Genomic DNA, 22,341 nt, shown 5'->3' on the forward strand with positions numbered 1-22,341 from the left:
AGAGATGGTGCCAGATAAGTACGAAAATCGAAATCCAGATCTACGAAACTGGCATAACTCAACACTTTAAATCAATTGCCTTACATTCCTGGCCGAATCTACTATATTAATTGACACATTCTTTGGATAGTCTAGCTGCAATGGATAAACCCGGGTCTACCGTATATGCTATATTGATGATCTGCCATTACAATACTGCATACGTCGAAATGCAGTGTACCAATCAACGGAATACACATAATTAACCTAAGGGATGTGCTTTACTGTTCAGAGTAAAGCTTCCTCCCCAATTGCAGTATAGTAGATGAAATGGAACCACTTGCCTTGGGTAGTTGCCTTGGGTAGTTGCCTTGGGTAGTTGCCTTGGGTAGTTGCCTTGGGTAGTTGCCTTGGGTAGTTGCCTTGGGTAGTTGCCTTGGGTAGTTGCCTTGGGTAGTTGCCTTGGGTAGCAGCTAAGTATTGTAGTTGAGGACGCATTGTCCCACATGAGGGAGATAAGGGGCATATTGCTAACAACATTGGTACTACCCGAGTTGTTCTAGGGCACCTGGAGTGAACCCCAAAAGAGTAACCAATTCAATCACTGAACAATTTGCCTGGGTTATAAGCTACCCACAATACAAGTACAATAAATACGAAAGCCTAGATCCTGCAATGGTACAATCCCAGCGGAAATAAAGCGCGCGGATCTCCGGCAATGTGCTGTCGCATACCTCATCTCGTACATGCAAGGAAATCAATCCGCAGCCTTCCGCTTTGGGAAGGGAGGCTTCGCGCGGTCAGCGGATATACAACGCCGCGGATTGGTCAGCCCACCACATAATTACGATAAGATCAGATTGATAACTTAATACCAGCCAATCACAGCCATTCTAATTACGGCGACCGCTTGCCCACTGCTTTGGGTCGGGTCTGGAATAATCAGATCCGGCGCCCAAACAGGCAACTGGTGCGATCCCCTCTCTTTCAAGAAAAGATCATGCTGGCACGTAATCAGCAGAACGTGCAGAGGTAGAAGGAGTCTTTTGAAGCATTTTGAGTCTGTGTGCCACCGTTTTGCTTAACACATTATATATCGTTTATCCTTTTTTCGGCCTTTTAGCCTTTTTTTTCGGAATTGTTCGGTGACTGTATACCCCCATCTGATAAGATTGCGCAATATTAAACCTCCCTCACTTGGATAGAAATCACCACTTCTCTTTCCCCCCTCCCCTTCAACGCGTGTGTCAGCTCCTGAGTGCAAATTTACATAGGTACGGCACTGTGTTATTAATCTGATAACTCCTTTCTCGGCAGGACACTGTGGATTTTTTGGCCCCCGTGCTACCAGAGATCGTCCGACACATTTGCGACCCTTTTTATTTTTTTTTTCTTCCCTCCCTTTTGACGACACCATCATCAACGACTCAGCAGCTACAGGGAAAGGATATTATGAAATGTCAAACCTGGAGCTTTTGTTGTCAGTAGCCGAACAGGACCGGTCGTCCACTGGATCCCCCATCGAAAAGTCGATAAAACCCGCCAAACGGTCCAAGGCAAGGCGACCCAGTGCGACTTCAACTACCAAAGCCATGGAGGGAGGGACCTATTCGTCCTTCCAGGTGTTCCAGGCCACTCCACCAGGCTCCAAAGGCTCACCTCCAGCTATTTCGACGCCCCCTGGGGAGACAGTGCAGGAGATGCCTCCAAAGAAGGAAGAAAACCATGTAGATAAGGCCCAGGCGACGCCTAGTGCGCAGTTTTGCTCAAATTGCGGGACGACGCGGACTCCTCTATGGCGGAGGGCGCCTGATGGGTCGACCATTTGTAACGCTTGTGGGCTCTACCTCAAGTCGCGGAACGCGCAAAGACCTGTTCACCTCAAAAAGCCTCCCATTGTCGTGTGGAGTAACGAATCCGAGCCTAAGCCCGAGTCTAGTAATAGTACTCAGCTCCCAAGTAGTACAGCGGTTGCTCCCGCCCCTAGCCAACAGGCCAAGCGATCCAAAGAGACTAAATCATCCGGTGGGTGTGAGGGGACCTGTCCCGGAGACGGCCACTGTAATGGTACTGGCGGGTCGACAGCATGCTCGGGATGCCCGGCGTATAACAACCGGCTGAGCAAGCAGATGGCGCTCAAGAAGGAGGACTCTAGCAAGGAAAAGCCTGCTGCAGCGGACGGGGTTATCTCGTGCCAGAATTGCGGAACCACAATCACGCCTCTATGGCGAAGAGACGACGCGGGCCACACCATCTGCAACGCATGTGGGCTGTATCACCGGCTCCATGGTCACCATCGGCCAGTGGGGATGAAGAAGAGCACCATCAAACGACGGAAGCGAATCATTACCGGCGCCTCCGGATCGCACGAAGAGACGGAGATTGAGTTTGAGAACCCGGAAGGGCCGGCAAAGACTCCAACGACGTCTTCTTCTTCTGCTCCAATGGCCGCAATGTCGTTTGCCGCTGTTCCCAAGGGAACGCCGACTAGTGCCGCATCTAGCCGGGCTGGGTCGGTGTCCCAGTCTCCTTCAGAGGTCATTATGAGACCGCCGTTTGTGCCTCCGCCCATTGACTTCACCCAGTCGTTCAAGGGGCGGATGGAACACGAGGCGAAGCTGCTGCCTTCGATCAGGTCGCTGATCCAGCCCCAGAACTCTCCCATTTATAGCCAAACGGCGTCCCCCGGGTCGCATCAGTCGCCTTCTCCGTTGGCTATGACCCCCGTGGCTCATCCGCCTCCTCCTCCGCCTCCACGTCCTACTCCTCCTCACCCCCATTCGGTTCCCCAGCACGCTGAAGAAGATAAAAAACGCCCCCAGGACGAGGCGATCCGAATTCAGTCTATGCTTAACGATAAACAGCCGCCAATGAAGAGGGCCAAGATGGGTCCTACCATTGAGATTCCAGAGTACCTGACTACACCGCAGCAGATCAAGGAATTCCTCCATGCCAAGAGGAAAAAGTATATCGAGCGGCTCGAGCGCCAGCGACAGCAAGTTATAGAAACGGAGGAAATGCTCAGGGCTTGTGAGCGGTTACTGGAGGGCCAGTAATTTATTTATTGCATCCTGTAAATACAAATGGATCGAATATTTAAACCCGTAGCTACCCGTAGCCCTGACCAGGATCATCCCATTAGCTCCAGCGCTACGCGGAGATTTCTCCTTAGATACAATTGATCCGTGCCAACAATCATCTCCACTTTGCGGAGCCTATAGGGGGGTTTGGGGGGACTGGTCCCTCCATTAGTAGTGGAGTGTATTCGAGGGCCAGCCCTCGAGCTCCTATAGTTGGGGGCTCTGCCCCCAAACCCCCGTCAACCAAACCCTCCGCGGAGCGGAGCTGCGGCTAGTCTCCCCAATGATACAGAGCGGAGTCCCAGAGGGGTTTGGGGGGACTGGTTCCACCATTAGTAGTGGAGTGTATTCGAGGGCCAGCCCTCGAGCTCCCGTAGTGGGGGCTCTGCCCCCAAACCCCCTCCAGCAACGGACACCGGAAGCAGAGCTGTTACAATTTTGTGACGTTGTTGCAAATAGCCTGTTACACTGCCTTGGGAGTTTCGGCACACTGTAACAAATGTAACCTCCGCGGAGCGGAGCTACGGGGGTTTGGGGGCTGGCCCCCAAGTCAAATTCGGGTAGAGGTTTCTATCAAACTATACATATATTGTAGTCTAGCTGTCTTCGTTTCTAGAAATGTCCGACATGTCACGGCCAAACATGCCTCGCTTGAGCCAGTCCATGGCCATGAGCGCTCGAGTCCGCAGAGACACGTTCTGCGCAAAGTAAATGCCTCGCCACAGATACATAGCAATGAGCCCGCCAAAGTACGACTTTTGACCGAAATCAAACACGGCACCACTTGAAATGTATGCCAATGACCCCAGGTGGTGATATGCAAACGGCCGGCAGATAGCCGAGTCCACATCGCCATCTACAATGTCATTGAGCCGCAGCGTGTCATGGGCATAGCCAATTCGCGTCAGCTTGTGGCCCAGGTAGACTCCCTGCTGGTTAGCCCGCTGGGCGGTCGCCGGAAGCGAGGTAATGCCCTTGTCAATGGTACGAAGCAAATTGTTCAGTTCGTCCAGTGACAGCGTGCCGGACTTGTCGACATCAAACTCGTGGAATAACTCCTCAAGCCGTTTAAAGTGCTCCTCGCATTGCGGATTGCGACGCTTGATGGCTTTAGCCAGCTCCTGGAGGTCGTTGAGTCCCAGATTGACGTTCTGGAGGTCTTCTTCCGTGACGGTGTTGTGGCCCGTGGCGCTGTACTTTCGATTTTGCAAGAGAATTTTGCGCAAGAGACTAATTGCTTCGTCGGCAGTACGAGTTCGCACAGTCGAGCAGTCGCCAATAGCGTAGATGTCACCTAGTGGTGCGCCAATAACTCGCAGGTGAGAATCGGTCTCAATGGCACGCTTGTTCTGCTGAAACTCTGCCAAATCGTTGACAACCTGCTGGGTCAGCGGAGCCTGACCAACGCCGGTGGACCACACACACAGTCCAAATGGAAGCTCCTTGCGAATTCGCGAGCCGTCGGGACAGATCTGGTTGAACACTACGCGATCCTCGTACACTCGGTCAACCCGTGAGTCTACAAGCACGTCAATTGAGTCCTTCCTGAACCGCTCCGTGGCATATTCTGCGATCTTCTCATCGTACGTGTTCAAAATGTGGGATCGTGACTGGATAATGTGCACTGAGATCTCGTTCCGCAGGATGTTGGGGTAGTTGTTGACGAGATCCTCGTTGAGCAAATCAAAGATCTCTGCGGCCAGCTCGACGCCCGTGGGGCCCCCACCGCACACGACAAAGGAGAGCAGCTGCTTTCGCTTCTCCTCGGTCGTAGTCGGCAGACACGCCTGCTCGAGATTGGACACGATCTTGTTACGAATGTTACGCGCGTCTTGGACCGTCTTGAGGGTGTGGCAGTGCTCGAGTCCTTCGACGCCGTGCGAGTTGGTCACCGAGCCTACGCCAATGACGAGCTTGTCGTATGGCACATAGAACGACTCCAGCTTGCCTGTCGACGGGTCCTTAGACGAGACTTCGACGAGCTTGTCACTGAACTCGATGCGCTCGGCCCTGCCCTCGAGGAAGTGGGCATCGATTTTAGCGCAGATGCGCCGGATCGGCTCCATGAGGGACCGGAACTCCAGGGTGCCCACCGTCGCCGAGGGAAGCATTGGCGTGAACAGGAAGTAGTTGGTTGGCGAGATGACAGTAATATCGTAGACCTGGGGGTCGATTGTCTTGAGAAGAGCGACGGACCCCCAGCCGGAGCCTAGCACGACCAATCGCGGCTTGCTAGACTGGGCCTTCTTGGCCTCCGTATCGTTGGAATCAAGGTACGCGTGGGCAATTGGCAGGTTCTTGGGGCCCCCGCGGACGGGGTTCAATGCGAGGTTTGACACGTTTACGTCCACGTTGACGGCGTGTTTGTAGGTTGTCGCGTCATATATGAAGAAGACGCCCAGCAGCGTGACGACGACTGAGATGCTGACGCCTAAAACGACGGACGTGTAGTAAAAAGTTTTAATCAGAACGTTTCCGGCGATAGTCTGCTTGAACCGTTTTTTCTTCTCGCTCTGCAGCAATGGCCCGGTTGTGGAAAAGAACCTGGTTTCGAGGCGGCCAGATCTTGCAGTTCCACGAAGGATGTTGGCTCTGAGTAGATGGTAGCCAGTCAATGGAGTGATTAGCGAGGCTCTACGGGCTAGCAATGGTGCTCTAGGGATCGTTCTTGATCCATTGAGGGCCAGGAGCCCGGGCATCCTAGGCAGTCCAATTGCCTTCATGTTGCCAATGGATCAAAAAATTCAATGGATCTCCAGCAAAAACACAATGGATCTGCTCAATCAATGAATAAAACTAATAGATGTCCTCAATGAACAGAACTAATGAAGATCCAACAAAATAGTTTACCGGTAATGGATATCGTGGCTAAACGGATATCAACAGTTCTGGCTGGACGGATGGATATCAACAAGTAGACCTAGCCAAGAAAAAAACTAGCAATGGAAATTTACAGGGTATTCTACAGGATTATGCTTCTACGAGTGATGAAATAGGGGATTAAATGTCCAAGAAGGCCACTCTATCATCAAATCAGCAGCAGCGCCTGATTACTGCATGCATGGAACATGACGTCGAAAACGCACCACCCCTGCCGTCCCGGAGCTCCGACAGACCCGGCTCCGTTAGACGCCGGCCCTTGTCTCGCCCTCCGAATCCCGGTTCTCTCCTCCTTCCACCATCCACCCCTGAGCTTCAATTCATCGATCCAAAATCCTCAGGTTCTCATTCATTCACCCATTCATTTAAAGTCTCAAGAAATCAATTGAAATAGTTAGCTGCGTAGTAGACGATGAGAGTGTAGGCCCTACATATAGTGCGCATAGTGTCACGTCCTTGGCGACATGATGTATACTGGCTGCGGGGGCGCTTTTTGTAATTTGGCGCAATTTATTTCGAGGTCTGCTTGCGAGCGCACGCGCGCGGTGCCGCCGCACGGGCCGCGGCTGGCGTATGTGTCTGCAGAACATTACGTGGCGCAGGGCGTAGGCTGAACGGCCCGGGGAGCACCCAACCACCCCAGAACAAACCCATCTCATTCCCCCTCTTCACGTCACTTCAAAACCAAAGGGAATACGTAGAAAACGGACCGCCATTCGTAGCATATTTTCACAAGCATAGCATTTGTAGTATACCGATGGGAATCAACAACCCTATTCCGCGAAGCCTCGCCAAGGAGGCGAAGAAAGGAGCCAAGATCCTGGCGTCCTTCATCAAACCAAACCAGTTCTTTGGCGCCGACTCGGTGATTCCGCCAGAAATTCTCGCCCATGCAAAGGGCCTCGCCATCATCACCGTGCTCAAGGCGGGCTTCCTGTTCAGTGGGCGAGCTGGCTCGGGCATTATCGTAGCCCGTCTGCCCGATGGGTCGTGGTCGGCGCCCTCGGCCATTGTAACCGCCGGCGCCGGCGTGGGCGGCCAGATTGGCGCCGAACTGACGGACTTTGTGTTCATTTTGAACACGCGTGCCGCCGTTGAGTCGTTCTCACAAGCGGGCTCGATCACCCTTGGTGGCAATGTGTCGCTGGCGGCGGGCCCCATTGGGCGAAATGCCGAGGCCGCCGGTAGCGCATCGCTCAAGTCGGTGGCGGCTGTCTTCTCGTACGCTAAGACCAAGGGCCTCTTCGCCGGTGTGTCGCTCGAAGGGTCCGTGCTGATCGAGCGACGCGATGCCAATCGCGCCTTTTACGGCGGTAACTGCACCGCCAAGCAGATTCTGTCTGGGAGAGTGGACCCACCGCCGGCGTGCGACCCGCTGTTCATGGTGCTGGAGTCGCGCGCCTTCCAGGGCCGACGTAGCGAGTACGACGACTTCAATGATGAGTTTTACGACGACATTCCAGACGAGTTCAGCGACTCGAGCTCCGGGGGCCGCGGGTCGCGCCGATCCTCGCGGCGCAATAGAGACTACGACGAGTACGATGACAATAACAACAATGGCAGTGGCGCCGCATATGAGTCTGATCTGTACGAGCCGTCATCGCACGACAGCCGCACCCAGCGGTCAGCGCTTGGGCGCGAGGCATCGTGGGAGGACGACGTTTATGACCGTCCGCAGCAAGCTCGCGGCAACAACAGCAGTCGGCGCGTGAGACGCAACAACGCTGATGATAACGACGATTTTGGTAGCAATTCTGCGCGAAGGCAGTTTAGATCTACGTATTCGGACAACCCAGGGCGGCCGGCGGCGCCCAAGCCGGATTACGGACTTCAGTCACCGCGACAGGGTAGCAATAGCCGCAATAGCAATAACCGGCATAACGATGACTATGATGATGATGCGCCGCGGCGGTACGACACGGAGAGGCGCATGGACCGGGAAAGAGAGGTACTGCGGCGGCAGGAGGCTGAGTCACAGCAAGGCGGTGTTAAAGCTGTGGCGCTGTATACGTTTGACGGTGAGCAGGACGGCGATTTACCGTTCAAGAAGGGTGATGTGCTTACAATTGTAAAGAAGAGCGAATCGACGGACGATTGGTGGACGGGGCGCATTGCCGGCAAAGAAGGCATCTTCCCGGCCAACTATGTTGAACTTGTCTAACCGTATTGTTGGCCAATTCATTTTTGGGGGCCAATTTATCTAACGCATTATATATATTTCCGTCTTGAGCCATGTTTTTCTACCATTTTCTTTGACTGTCTATATTTTTTGACTGAAGCAAACTCCTCACTGTTCATAATTTATCTTTGTACAATGTAGTACACACACTGTATTCTGTATCTTCCACTTTTTACTTCAATTCATCTTCCCAATATTTTTAATTGGTCTGTATCTGAATGAATTCAGTGATGTATTCAGTGATGTCTCTGGCCTAAGGCCTCAACTAGACGCAAATATATTATTATTATTATTGTATCTGAATGAATCTCCCACCGCTCAGCTCAAATTCATTTTTCCAGCTCGTTCTATTGCCCTGTATCAGGTCAATTTGATTCTCAATTTCTTTTACTCTGTTTCTGAATGATCGTGAATGATCGCTCAACTCGGCTCCTACTGTCAAGTCCATTACTTTGTCTTTCCAACTCATATTCTATCTGACTGAAACCTCTCAACTGCACACATCTCATCTTAACGAAGCACAGCTTATATATCACATCTGCATTTATCTCTTCTGAATGAAGTACAGTTCATATATCGCATGAATCTGCACATCCCATCTGGTGAAGCCACTGCTTCAACAAAAAATGCTCAAGTCAACCCTCCAGCGATAGGCAATTGGAGCTATCGTTATCATATTGGTATTTAGCCATAAAAAGGTCTACCTATTTTGGTACGTGTGGTATTGTATGTCCATCCGCATGATTTTTTACTTTTTCGTATTTGGTTGTATTACACCTGTAACATGTACGGTAACATGTTATAGTTATACGCTAATTGCAAACGTCTCAAGTAACGGTACTTCTCTGACAGGTACTCATGACAACTGCCTAATTAGACATCTAGCCCTTCACATCTGTAGGCCTGCCAATTCTTCTTGACTATCTTTGCATCTTTTTTTTTACTAGAGTTTTAACTGGTTAGATGTATCTCGCAACCAATGCCTCATTAGTTCATGCGCTCTTTACCTATAGCTACGGTGGTGGGTCTCACCCTAACTGTGAAGATCCCCCATTATTGCCCCTCTTGTATCTATCAATATTATGTCCTGCATGTTTCTTCTACTGTGTAATGATCCGTGATACGCAAGACGATGATCAATATTACGAAAAAACGGCTTGATGAATGCGATATTAATCCGAAAACCGTTGCATTGTACTAACTTAGTTAGTAATGGGCCCCGCCTGCTTCATATTGATTAAAGCCTGCACATTACTCCAAATGGTACGGTTTAGAAGTGGATTGCCGGAGTACCAGTAGCGTAGCACATGAATCACCTTACTACCCATAAATTAGCTTCACCCTAGGCAACGGGCTTTTATTCAAAGATTACTGTATAATACCAGGTTCCTAACTATTCCGGTGCAACACCGTTGGAGCACGTAACAATATTCCGATTAAAGCCCGCTGCCGCGGGGCAAGAGAGGGGCAATGGAGGGGCATTAAGTACCAATTCTCTCAAATATGCAACGGAAACACTGCTACATATCCCGGAATGGCAATGCAGCTCCATTAGATTATCCGGTTCGTTCTGTATTATGTGTTTCTGGATTATTCAGTTCATTCATGTGTTGTGTCTATCAAACCGTATCTCCGCACCCTTCTATAGTTTCATCTACTGTAGTTGTAGCATTCTCCGCACCCTTCTATAGTTTCATCTAATGTAGCTTTAGTCAATCAATCGATATCGATTGTTGATCATTACTAGTATATTTACCATTTCGATGTTCAATGGTTCTTGGTACTCTGATACTAGCGGGTATAATCTACCGCAATGTGCTCAGACTCTCTCTCCAGAGTGTACTAAAGCATAACATACGCCATTGCCAGAATTATTCGCATCACGTCTGATATCTACCCAATCAACTCATCTCTTTCTTAAGCCCGGAGGTTGACTACCAGTATGTAATTCAATGCAGTTGCCCCGCTGGCTGCTTCAATGCATTTGGCAGTTGCCCCGCTAGCCCATGATCTGTTTTTTATTTTTTTTCCGAAGCTGGGGTCCGGGGGGAGGGAGCCCAGCATGGCCCATGATTAAACGGCGCAGGTTGGTTGTAAAAAATGGCTGCTTAACCGCCTGTTGAGGGGGGAAAAAATCTCAGATATGCACAACACTCATCCAGTGAAACCCTTCTCAACGCTCTCTGCCACGAGATACCCGCGCAAAAATTCGGAGAAACTGCCAATTTTAGTGACGATACGTGGCTGATTCATGGCACCCATCGCTTCCGGATAATATCTACCTGTAATTCAAATTGACCAGGCTTTTCATGGGCGCTTCTTGTGAAACTATCGGTAATATTTACTATTTGATCTATCCAATGGATCATATCCATTTGGCCAAATGCCGATGAAAAATTTTCCACTCCTCGCCTAACGGTAATACGTATCTACAGTGGAATATCATAGGTTGCAGATCAGGGCCTCGTCGATCTTATCATCGCTCTAGCTACTTCCGGAAAGCTATCCATTACCCATAACTAAGTTATGGAATGTGATGCCTCCATTAATTACCCCCAACATCCCAGAAAATACCTCATCTGATCTCATGATTGTAGAACCAAAAATGGTTGATTTGTATGGATGCTACAGTAATTGGATAATTTGGTAAACCCCACGACTATTGACGAGGTGTATTACTTTTTGACGGGCTCAACATAGTACGTCCGACCTTCTCGGATTATGGGGTGTGAGGGTTACAAATGTAGCAGCAAGGCAGCAACCCGCAGTGCAGGCCCCAGCCTATCTTGCCCAGAGGAATCCCCTGAGCCCATTCGCCCATGTATTCGCAACCCTTTTCCGATGCATAATCCTCCTCCCCTTCGAAAAGCCCCCCTACAACAAACAAAAAAATGCCGTTTTCTTTCAAAGACGAAGCAATCAATCAATCAAAGGGATATTTCGGCCAAAATGAGATAAATGATGAGTCAGGTCCCCCCCCGTAGCTCGGACCACTAACCGGGGAGCCCGTTGTCGGTTCTCCATGCGATGGAGATACAGTATGCGTTATGTGTCCACAAAGGAGGCACATATCGGGGCGCATCCACCACGCCCCCGGATTAATCGAAGGGCGGGGAGGGGGAAAAAAGATCGAGTGGGTGCTGAAATTTCAACTATAAAGACCCCTCCCCTTCTGGGCATTTGGAAACAAAAAAAAGTCTCCTTCTTTCTGTCCATTATTTATTTGCCCAGGCTCCCCCGGCTCTCTCTCCTCTCCTTGTTCATTGCAAGCGATCCATACACACACATAACAGTAAATGACAATGAGCGGGTCTTCCAACACTGCTAAGAGCGCGGTCGTTCCTCCACCCCCTTCTGCGGCCGATATCGCCAATGCTGCGGCCGGTGAGGTGCCATTCGAGGCCAAGAACTTCCTCACCAAGTTCCGTCTCGACGGAAAGGTCGCCCTGGTGACCGGTGGTGCCCGGGGCCTTGGCTTCTCCATGGCCGAGGGCCTCTGTTCCGCGGGCCTCAAGGGTGTCGCCATCCTCGACGTCCAGGAAGAGCTCGGTCTCGACGCCATTGAGAAGCTGCACCGAGGCTACGGCGTCCAGGCCCAGTTCTACAAGGTCGACGTGCGAGACGAAAAGTCCGTCGAGGAGGTCATCCAGGCGGTCGTCCATGACCTCGGTCAGATTGACATCGTCGTTAACTCGGCCGGTGTCGCCGACCTTGTCCACGCCGAGGAGTACCCGGCCGAGAAGTTCCGACGAGTCATTGACATCAACCTCAATGGCTCCTTCCTGGTCACCCAGGCCGCCGCTAAGCACATGATCGCCCGAGGCCAGGGCGGTTCCGTCGTCTTCATCGCCTCCATGTCGGGCCACATTGTCAACTGGCCACAGCCCCAGTCCGCCTACAACGCCTCCAAGGCCGCTGTCCGACACCTCATGAAGTCCCTCGCCGCCGAGTGGGCCGTTCACAAGATCCGATGCAACTCCATCTCCCCCGGTTACATGGATACCGCCCTCAACCGTGCCTACACCACTCTGTTCAACGAGTGGAAGGAGCGAACCCCAATGGGCCGTCTCGGCGACCCCGACGAGCTCACCGGCGCCTGCATCTACCTCGCCTCCGAGGCCTCCGCCTTCTGCACCGGCTCCGACATCGTCATCGACGGTGGCTACACCGTCTTGTAATTTTATTCTAATTTATCTCCTCACTGCCCAAACCTCCGCTTCTTATTCGAGGGCCAGCCCTCGAGCTCCCGTAGTGAGAGCCCCCAAACCCCCATTCAACCAAAACCCTCCGCGGAGCGGAGCCAAGGGGGGGTTTGGGGGGGGCTAGCCCCCCCAATTGTACCAAACAGAAGCGTTCATATCCTCCGCGAAGTGGAGCCCAAGGGGAGGGTCTTGCTGTCACGCTGTAACTGGAAGTTTGTTACGCTGTTACTGGGAGAGTTGTAACAATGTTATTACGGAGTTTTGTTACGCTGGGAGTTACAAAGTTAAGTTATCCGCAACGCGGAGGGATTCAATCCACAGCAAAGGGTCGGCAAGAAAGTACCGCACGCGGTATGCCACATGTTCGTGAGAGAAAGCGGCAATTGTGCAGCAACAGCCAAGGCACTCGCCGGGGATGAGCGCAGTCAGCTCGTCCCCGCCAGCGAGCCGCCGGACGCGCGCCGCGACGCTGCTGCGGGTCGTGCGGCTGCTCACTATGACAAAGGCGCGCCGCAGCAGCGCCTGGTCCGGCGAGCCGCACAGCCGCATGCGGAGCGGCTTCACCGCATGGTTGACGACCACTGTTGCGGCTGCGGCGACGAGCTCGGACTTGAAGTTGATATATCCGTAGCCGAGCGAGCCATTAGCCGGGAAGTACGAGCAGTGGATGGTGCCAAACGGGCTAAGCAGCGCGTATATATCCTGCTCACTGTACCCACCGGCGCCAGAGCTGGAAGGGGGATACTGGACAACGACGCAAGTCTGGCTCGTAAATAGCAATTGTCGGCAAGCTCGCGGGAGGTAACGAGTCACCTGGAGCGGTTGTTTACCCAGATACATGCCGTTTGATTGGGCAATGGCGTGCCGGGCTTCTTGGTCTGAAGTGTAGAGCACGTACGCCCGATGGAGCGCTGAGTCGAGTTTACACGAGACGATCTTGCCGAATACCGAGAAAGTGCGGTAGAGCTCCCGGTGGGTTACGCAGGGATCGATATTGCGGACGAAAAGGTTGCTTTCCGACTCACCCGACTTGATCTTCTCCAGTTCGTGCTGCTTGAGTGCCTTCATGATGCGGCATGGCGATCCTTTGATGAGGGTACCATTGAGCTGCTCGATAATGCTGTAGGAAGCGGCCTCATTACTCAGGGAGAGGTAGGCATAGGTTGAATTGGACTGCAGCACCTTGACGGACTTGATGCTGGGCTTGTAGTGTGCAAAATGGGCCCACAGGTCTTGCTCGGTGGTATCTTCGGGCAGGTCGCCCACGAAGAGCGACACGATGGGGCCACTGGTTAGCTCTACTTGAGACGTCTCGATCTCACTCGAACTGTCTGAAGAGCTCATCACTATTTATTTTGGTGATCTTGACAAAACAAGCCCATTTCTATCTGTTTATACCGTTTTAGTTCATAAGCTTAATCTAAATTCTCCACTTCCCCGGGCTCCCCTTCGACGAGTCAGTACCAAACCCTACTTAGCTCCGCTCTGCGGAGGGTCTGGCTGACGGGGGTTTGGGGGCAGAGCCCCCAACTACGGGAGCTCGAGGGCTGGCCCTCGAATACACCACAACTATTACCAAATTCATCGAGCTGAAGCCTTTGGTATTATGGGTAGAAGAGGGGCTACTCAATGGAAGGGTCCCACTCGAAACAGCCCTGTTCGATCATTTCGTCAATGGAGTAGGCGGGACGCCCCATTTTGTGTTTAAACTTCTCGTGTCCCGCCTTCAATTGGATGGTGTGCCCTCGAATCCGGCGGGCCTCCTGGCCCCATGTATGCAATCGGCCATCATTAGTGCTCAGGTCACTCGGCGTGCTAGTGTTTATGCGATCAACAATCTCATTGACAACATCAAAGTTCTCTGGGAACAGCAACTGATGGTACGCCTGGCCGTCGCCATGCGACTCGACGCGCTCTCTTTCCCACCGCAGTCGGTCTTCCAATGGGGGAAGCAGAAGCCGCCCAGCCCATACCCGCGACACATACATCGCCTGGGCTTCGGCAAACGGGAAGGGCACAATGTTGCTGGGGGTCGCCAGGAAGACAAGGGTCGGGTCGACCGAATAAAACAGATGCTCAAAGACATGGTGCAACCTTGCTCCGTCCGTGACGACGGGGCGGGATGACTGATTGACCGAGTCATCGAGCGCCGGGTACCACCGCAGGTAGCCCGTAGCAAAGATGACCGAGTCTACACCGTCAATGGTGTTTCCGTCTTCGTCAATGAGTTGTTTTTTGGGAGCGACGAACTCGGCAATGTCGGGGAGATAGTGAACGTCGTCGCGGCCTAAAAAGGGCGACACTTTACGGCTGCGAATTGACTGGTACACTTTTCGCGCTGTGCCCGCTAATTGGCCGGCGATATCGTAGGCACTAGTGGCTCCGCCCACGATGAGCACCGTCTGGTCTTTGTAGGACTCAGAGTGACGGTAGCTTTTGGAGTGGATTACAGAGCCCGGGAACTGCTCAGACCATTGCTTGAGGCCTTTACGGTCTGGCAGGAAGGGCATGTTGAAGTTTCCCGTGGCAAAGGCGACGGCATCAAATTGTTCTTGAGTGGTAGTCCCGTGGTGCGAGTCTTTGATATGCAGTGTCCAGCGGCCGTTGGAGTCGTCTTTGGCGACTTTCTCAACCAAATGGCCAAAGGAGACGTACTGCTTTAACTGCGAGCCATATTCGTGGACGTATTCTAGTACTTTTTGCCGCTTGATGTAGATTGGAGTTGATTCGGATGCTAGCGGCAGGTCACTGTACTCCATGGCCTGGGCCACGACGTTAGTCTCGAGGACGTTGTACATGGCGCTCGACCAGTTGTCTAGTTTGGTATGGGGGTTTTCGGACGGCACAGTGGCGTAGGCGGGGCTATCATTGTAGTTCCACAGGCCCCCGATTCGGTCGCTCTGTTCGAAGCATTTGATGGTGTGGAAAACGCCTTCTTCGAGCAGTGTTTTAATGGCAGTTAGACCACTAGGTCCCGCTCCTTATCATTTGTTAGCCATCAACTCTCCAGACTTCTAAAATTTATGTGATCTGCTGGTCGCATTCATCGGATCAAGCTTGACGGAGGGGACTAACCTATTACTGCGATTTTTTCTGTCCGTTTCATGGGCAAATAATACTTCAAAGGTCTTCTAGGGGGATATATATTATAGTCTAAAGGTATTATATCGATATAATAAGTCTTTAAGTCCTCTAAGGTCGTATTTCATCCACTTCCACTACCGGTCGTCCGAGCTCGGTCTTTCTCAAACTCACGTGACTTCAAGTTATACTTACCTCCGTTACCTCCGCCGCGCCTCTTTGCCGCGTGCAACGCACGCAAAGTTACTCTTACTTTGGGGTGCTGGTACTATTGAATGCAAATAATGAAGCACGCTACAACAGTGGAAGGCTACTACTGTACTAGTGTAGCGCGTAGTTTCGTGCATTTACGTATTATCTATCTATACAATTGAAACAGATAATAATACGCAGTTCTATCGCCACGACAACTGATGTGTCGCAATTTCAGGGGCCTTAAGCAGGTGCTGAGGAGTACGCAGTCCAACGTCATTCCAGCGTAATTAACGGCATGCGGCGGTGGAACCCGGGCACAACCGGCATGGGACGCCTCATCAGGCACTCCTGCACGCCTAAGACGAGTTCAAACGGTTCGAACTATAGTGGAACAGAAACTGAGTGTAAGAAACAAGCGTAGGTCCAGGCTCTGTGTGACTTCGAAACGCGGTGAAAAGTTTCAAGATTCTTGGCGCGTCGTACATTCTATTAGACTCATATTAAGGTACCACCCTGACATTACAGTATAGTGATAATAATAAGACCGGTACTATGTAGTAACAAGTAGAAAGGGTTATGTGAGGGGTTGCTATAGATCGTCGCAGGTTAAGGGCTCGCCGAGGGACACCAGCATATGCACTTAGGTGGCCCACCCGACTTCGTTAACCGGCGCACGTATCAAGCAGGTCCGCTTGCAGTTGCTCCAAATACGGCTACCATGACCTGCCTAAATCTCACCACCCATGATCAAAACTCTATCTCTCTTAGCCTGGCGGAGGAGGTTATATAGACCCGGCATTCCAACCAGATCGCCATGATGTCACGCCAGAAAGGGGTAAGGGGAGTTCCAAGAACGGGGTATTTTTAGGACCTGTCCTGTCGATCATTGTCTTTCCTGGGGCGTAATTGTATCGGCCATGCAGATTGCTGCAGATCCTTCGCTCATCGATCCTAGGATATAAGATCCTCACATATTTTGCGTTTCCCTCCTGCCATAAGTCCGTTGCCCTCGACAAGACTCGTTTATTTGAAAAGAACCGGTTTTTTTTCTAGGTTTGAAATTGTCACTCCTTTTGTTTTAAGCCCTGGACTCGGTAAATCTTATTTAGACCCAATCTCGAAAAATCTGCATAGTCTGCGGCATTTTACCCCCCTTTTTAAACTCGGGCTATTTGACCATTATACTCTCGCTACGAGCTAGGTTCGGATAAAATGTCCCAGAGAGAGCCGCCCTTCGAGCTGAACGAGTTCGAGGCGCCTCGACCGCCTCCTCCTACTCTGACCTACACGCCAGGGACCCCTGCCTACGAGCTGGACAACCCGTACGCAACAGGACACCACACACCAAACCACCAGCTGAGCCCTGATCTCGAGCAGGAGCCGCGGGGGAGCTCAGAGACCTCACGAGCTCGATCCCTCCGGTCTTTCTTCTCCGGAACGCGCCGCTCCACCGACACTAGCCCTAACCGTGAGGGAGAGAAGCATGATGAGGGTGACACCCAGTCATATGCTCTGCACTCCACAACCTCGCGACTACTTCCCATTGACGAGGAATCCGAAGACGAAGAGTCCATAACCGACATTAAAGACGTCGTAGAAGAGCTTGAACAGGAGCAGACCGGTGTCACCAAGCGTCGGGGCCGTCGAGGGCACAAGAACCTCCCCAAGAAGACACGAAAGAAGAAACGCGACTCCAAGTTTGTGCGTACCCTGCGCAACATCTATGTGGCCCTTCTCTCAAAGACGCTCTTCACGCGAGCATTTGTGTACTGGTTCCCGCTGGCGGCAATCCTGTTCATCCCACTCGCGGTTGGCGCCTGGGGCAACAACGACGCGGCACTTGGCAAGACGCGCATCCAGTGGATCTTCATCTGGCTTGAGGTCGTGTGGGGTTTCCTGTGGATCTCGCGGTTCATCGCCCACGCTGCCCCAACCATTTTCAGGATCCTGGTGGGCATTGTCAACCCCGGATGGAAGAAGTACTCGACGGTCTTCGTGGCCATGGAAACCGCCCTGAGCTTGGTTATGTGGGCGCTCGTATCGATGATCACGTTCCTGCCCATCATGACGCAAAACCCGCATGCCATCGTCGACAAGAGCGGCACTCAGCCGTGGCAGTCGACTGTCCAGAACATTCTTGTTGCTTTGCTGATTTCATCGCTTGTCTACTTCGCTGAGCGGCTGCTTATCCACTTCATCTCTGTCTCGTTCCACAAAACGCGGTTCGCCAAGCGAATCAAGGATAACAAGCTGGCTATTCGAGTACTTGCCCAGATGCTCGATGCTGCCTACTCGGTCTTCCCGCACGGATCTCCCGAATTCGCCCAAGAAGACGTTATTTTGGACGCTGGTGCCCTCATGCTCAAGACCAAGGGTCTCCCCGGTGGCATTGCGCGCAAGTTCGTTGAAAACAAGAACGTCCAGCAGGTTGTTGGAAACATTAACAAGGTTGTAGGGGGCGCATCGAGGGTCCTGGGCAACGTGGGCCGCGATATCACTGGTATCCAGGGTTCCAACAAGGCCAGCTCGTACAACATGGTCCTGGATGCCCTGTCGAGCTCCCACATTGCTGAGGTCCTGGCCAACCGAATCTGGCTCTCGCTGGTTCTTGAAGACGCAGACGAACTCACAGTGCAGGATCTGGCTGAAGTCGTGGGTGAAGAGGCCAAGGCCGACGCTGAGGCCGTTTTTGAAATTTTGGACGTCGACGGAAACGGAAACCTGACCCTCGAGGAAATGGTTCTGTCGGTCAAGGGTATCTCCAAGGAGCGGAAGGCGATCTTCAAGTCTCTGCGGGATGTCGATTCGGCCATTAGCAAGCTCCACTCGGTTCTATTGTTTGTTGTGGGCATCATCATCATTGTTATCTTCATTGGTATGCTGGCTCCAAGCGTGGGTGCTGTCCTGGCGACTCTGGGCTCAACTCTGCTGGCCCTGTCGTTTGTATTTGCCACGACGGCTGCCGAGATCCTCTCTGCCTGCGTTTTCCTGTTTGTTAAGCACCCGTACGATGTGGGCGATCTTGTCGAGATCAACCTTCCAGAGGGGGTTACTCCGCTTGTTGTGGCCGAAATCTCGCTATTGTACACTACCTTCACCTTCAATTCCACCGGCAAGCGCACCCAGTGCGCCAATGCCACGCTCAACACGATGTGGGTCAATAACATTACTCGATCGGGCCCCATGACGACCGCTTTCACGCTCACCCTTGGAGTTCCAGAGACCACGGCCGAGGATCTCGAACTGTTCAAGGCACGTCTCGACGAGTTCCTCGACGCCAATTCGCGAGACTTCATGCCAAACCCTTACTTCAACTGCATCGACTATCCGGATCTCGACCAGCTCAGTCTCTGCGTTTCGGTCACCTTCCGGTCCAACAACCGAGACGGCACCCTGTACGGCCTCCGACGAACCAAGCTTATCCACTTCCTTTCAAGCTGCGTCAACGAGATTCCACTTCACGTGCCACGGCGAAACGAGACCTTCAACCAGCCTGGTTTGCCGTTTATTGTCGCTGACAGCCGACCACGAATCATGCAGGGCGAGGACGCCGACTCACCGGTTGACGCCCCGCCAAAGAGGTCGCCAATGGGCATGCGACGAGCCATTGACCCATCATCCGAGGAGGCAACCGCCGGTCTTACGACCGACCAGACGGCCCACGAGATCCCTCACTTTGACGGGACCCACAGCGGCGATAACAACGAGGTTACTGGCCTCACTACCGCCGTTGACGTCAACCGAGCCGCCTCCATGTACTCCCGTGCATCGACAACCCTCTCTAGAAGCAGGACCACTACCGGTCGTCGCCGAAAGGCCTAAAACCCTGTATACTTCAATGCATTATATATATCGAACTCCCACTAGCAATCTTCTGCGAACACCCCTGAAGCTCCGCGTACTGTACTCATCGAGTCTTGAGTACAATTGGGGGACCAGTCCCCCCAAACCCCCCTGGGGCTCCGCTTCGCGGAGATGTTTGCTTTATCAACTTGGCTTTAAGGTTGATATCCTCTGAGCAGAGATGTGAGCTGTAACAGATTGTAACAGGGGTTTTGTAACAGTGTAACAAAGACTGTAACGCTGTAACCATCACCCAAGACACGGGGGTCTGGGGGCTGGCCCCCAGCTACGGGAGCTCGAGGGCTGGCCCTCGAATGCACCCCACTGCTACAGTACAATTGGGGGGGAACGAAGACACTATACCGGCACTGTATATCTGCAATTGAGACTTGGAATCCACCAGGTAGCTCGCTCTGAGGAGTAAAGAAGTGGGATTGATTATATACAAACGAAATTGGATTTTTTATGTACACGATAATAATAAAATATAATGTTAGCAGGCTTAGGTTGCTTAGAAGCCTGGCATGCCACCCATACCGCCCATGCCGCCCATGCCGCCCATGCCGGCGCCTGGAGCTGGGGCTGGCTCTGGAGCGTCGACAATGGCGCACTCGGTGGTAGCAAGCAGAGAAGCAACACCAGAGGCATCGACAAGACCGGTTCGGACAACCTTGAATGGATCAATGATACCGGAGGCAATCATGTCGGTGTACTCGCCAGTGGCAGCGTTGAAGCCCTTGTTGAAGTCCTCGCCAAACTCGTCAATGAGCTTGCCAACAACGACAGAGCCCTCGCCGCCGGCGTTCTCGACAATGGTTCGAGCAGGCTTGGTGATGGCGCTCTTGATGGCCTGGATACCCAATCGCTGGTCAAAGTTCTCAGCCTTGAGGTTCTCCAAGATTCGAGAAGCCTTGAGCAGAGCAGTACCACCGCCTGGCAGGATACCCTCCTCAACGGCAGCTCGGGTAGCGTTAAGCGCATCAACGAATCGGTCCTTCTTCTCGCCGACCTCAACCTCGGAGGAGCCACCAACCTTGATGACGGCAACACCGCCAGAAAGCTTGGCGAGTCGCTCCTGGAGCTTCTCCTTCTCGTACTCAGTGGTGGTAGCGTCGTTGACGGCGGCTCGGATCTGCTCGCATCGCTGGGCAATGACCTGCTTCTCGCCCTCACCGTTGAGAATAATGGTGTCCTCCTTGGTGATGGTGATGGCGCCAGAGGTGCCCAAAAGCTCTACGGAAGCATTCTCTGGCTTGATGTCAAGCTCCTCGGTGAAGACAGTACCGCCAGTAAGGACGGCAATGTCGCCAAGAATGCTCTTTCGGTTGTCGCCAAAGCCTGGGGCCTTGACAGCAGCGACCTGGACCTGGCCTCGCAGCTTGTTCAGAATGCAGGCAGCAAGAGCCTCACCGTCAATGTCCTCAGCAATGATGACCAATGGTCGTCGCATCTTGTTGGAGAGCTCCAGAGATGGCAGGATATCCTGGATGCTCGAGATCTTCTTCTCAGAGAGCAGCAGCATTGGGTTCTCAAACTCAACCTTGCCCGACTTGGTGTCGGTGACAAAGTATGGGGAAATGTAGCCCCGGTCGAATCGCATGCCCTCGGTGACCTCGAGCTCGTCCTCAATGGTCTTACCCTCCTTGACGGTGATGACACCCTCCTTGCCGACCTTCTCCATGGCGTTGGCAATGAGCTTACCAATGTGGGTATCGCCGTTGGCCGAGATGGTGGCGACCTGAGCGATCTCCTCGCTGGTGGTGATCTCCTTCTTGTGCTTCTGGAGGAACTCGACAACCGCCTCAACGGCGGCCTGGGAGCCCCGTCGCAGGTCCATTGGGTTGCAGCCGGCAGCAACGTTCTTGACCGACTCGGTGAAGATGGATCGGCCGAGAACGGTGGCAGAGGTGGTACCGTCACCGGCGGACTCGTTGGTCTTGGAAGCCACCTCCTGCAGGAGTCGGGCGCCCAGGTTCTCAAACTTGTCCTTGAGGGTGATGCTCTTGGCCACGGTGACACCGTCCTTGGTAATCTTTGGCGAGCCGAAAGACTGCTCAATGAGCACGTTTCGGCCCTTTGGACCCAGGGTCACGGAAACGGCCTTGGCGAGAGTGTCGACACCCTTGAGCAGAGCAGCTCGGCCCTCGACGCCAAACTTGAGCTCCTTGTGGGAGTAGTACCGGACCTGGCCGGCCGCGGATCGCAGCGCAGAGGTCTGCTTGATAGCCTGTCGAGAGATTGCTCTGTGCATTGTGGGGTTCTCAAAGAAAAAAGACGGGATTTTTCTCGAGCAGAGGAAGGTGCTTATATGTGGAGATGCGAAAGAATTTCAAAGAACTCCGCGGAAAACGATTTTTTCGCTTTTTGGACGGAATTGAAATTTCACGGTCGCATCTCCGGTCTTCCTCCGCTTAATTGCGCAGAGTTAAGTTAACCCCCGCGCGCGTGCGCGCGCGTCATTGTTTCGCCACCCACTGCACACAGAAACAGACGCCGCAGACCCTCGAGATTTCCCGCCAGTCCTTTGCAACTGCTCTCATCTCCGGAGGTGGAGCCACTGGGGTTTGGGGGGCTGGCCCCCCAGGTCTACGTCTATAAGCCTACTTGAACCAAACTCAATTGAACGCCATTGACTTATCTTGATCCATGTCGTCAATGCAGAGTGACATGTAGGAGGGAGACAGTGTGGAGGTGTACTCCGGGTACTTAACTTAACATTGTAAACGTACGTGCATAATTAACCGACTTGGGACTCGGTTGGGAGGACCAAAAGTCGCAATGTCGCAATGTCGCAACAAAACGGGATTAAATAGCGGTAGATAGATAGCACTCCACAGCAGAGGGAAGCGAAGGTGAAGTCAAGTTGCAGTTAAAGGATGGATTTAAACGGGTTTAGCCCAAT

At 52.6% G+C, this 22,341-nt stretch overlaps 8 protein-coding genes across 8 annotated transcripts; 4 read left to right on the top strand and 4 right to left on the bottom strand.

Annotated features, from left to right (window-relative positions):
- Positions 1 to 1,436: 1,436 nt before the first annotated feature.
- On the top strand, positions 1,437 to 3,035 carry TRVA0_003S04478 (uncharacterized protein; the record flags this gene model as incomplete). The annotated part of the gene is made up of 1 exon (XM_076682581.1): positions 1,437 to 3,035. The coding sequence occupies one exon, from the start codon at positions 1,437 to 1,439 to the stop codon at positions 3,033 to 3,035; it is 1,599 nt and encodes a 532-aa protein (XP_076543364.1).
- A 620-nt stretch (positions 3,036 to 3,655) lies between these two features.
- NDH2 (external alternative NADH-ubiquinone oxidoreductase, mitochondrial) lies at positions 3,656 to 5,782 on the bottom strand (the record flags this gene model as incomplete). The annotated part of the gene is made up of 1 exon (XM_076682582.1): positions 3,656 to 5,782. One exon carries the CDS (start codon positions 5,780 to 5,782, stop codon positions 3,656 to 3,658), a length of 2,127 nt encoding a protein of 708 aa, XP_076543365.1.
- A 914-nt stretch (positions 5,783 to 6,696) lies between these two features.
- Positions 6,697 to 8,100, top strand: YSC84 (protein Ysc84p; the record flags this gene model as incomplete). Its single annotated transcript, XM_076682583.1, has 1 exon — positions 6,697 to 8,100. One exon carries the CDS (start codon positions 6,697 to 6,699, stop codon positions 8,098 to 8,100), a length of 1,404 nt encoding a protein of 467 aa, XP_076543366.1.
- A 3,314-nt stretch (positions 8,101 to 11,414) lies between these two features.
- TRVA0_003S04544 (putative NADP-dependent mannitol dehydrogenase) lies at positions 11,415 to 12,296 on the top strand (the record flags this gene model as incomplete). The annotated part of the gene is made up of 1 exon (XM_076682584.1): positions 11,415 to 12,296. One exon carries the CDS (start codon positions 11,415 to 11,417, stop codon positions 12,294 to 12,296), a length of 882 nt encoding a protein of 293 aa, XP_076543367.1.
- A 300-nt stretch (positions 12,297 to 12,596) lies between these two features.
- Positions 12,597 to 13,664, bottom strand: TRVA0_003S04566 (uncharacterized protein; the record flags this gene model as incomplete). Its single annotated transcript, XM_076682585.1, has 1 exon — positions 12,597 to 13,664. The coding sequence occupies one exon, from the start codon at positions 13,662 to 13,664 to the stop codon at positions 12,597 to 12,599; it is 1,068 nt and encodes a 355-aa protein (XP_076543368.1).
- Positions 13,665 to 13,942: 278 nt separating this feature from the next.
- On the bottom strand, positions 13,943 to 15,426 carry FMO1 (thiol-specific monooxygenase; the record flags this gene model as incomplete). Its single annotated transcript, XM_076682586.1, has 2 exons — positions 13,943 to 15,300; positions 15,396 to 15,426. The coding sequence occupies 2 exons, from the start codon at positions 15,424 to 15,426 to the stop codon at positions 13,943 to 13,945; spliced, it is 1,389 nt and encodes a 462-aa protein (XP_076543369.1).
- A 1,382-nt stretch (positions 15,427 to 16,808) lies between these two features.
- On the top strand, positions 16,809 to 19,418 carry TRVA0_003S04610 (uncharacterized protein; the record flags this gene model as incomplete). The annotated part of the gene is made up of 1 exon (XM_076682587.1): positions 16,809 to 19,418. The coding sequence occupies one exon, from the start codon at positions 16,809 to 16,811 to the stop codon at positions 19,416 to 19,418; it is 2,610 nt and encodes an 869-aa protein (XP_076543370.1).
- A 532-nt stretch (positions 19,419 to 19,950) lies between these two features.
- HSP60 (chaperone ATPase HSP60) lies at positions 19,951 to 21,690 on the bottom strand (the record flags this gene model as incomplete). The annotated part of the gene is made up of 1 exon (XM_076682588.1): positions 19,951 to 21,690. The coding sequence occupies one exon, from the start codon at positions 21,688 to 21,690 to the stop codon at positions 19,951 to 19,953; it is 1,740 nt and encodes a 579-aa protein (XP_076543371.1).
- Between the last annotated feature and the right edge of the window lie 651 nt (positions 21,691 to 22,341).

The sequence above is a fragment of the Trichomonascus vanleenenianus genome (assembly GCF_965637985.1).
Source record: "Trichomonascus vanleenenianus strain CLIB 3782 genome assembly, contig: TRVA0_003S, whole genome shotgun sequence".
NCBI classification, from domain to species: Eukaryota; Fungi; Ascomycota; class Dipodascomycetes; order Dipodascales; family Trichomonascaceae; genus Blastobotrys; species Blastobotrys vanleenenianus.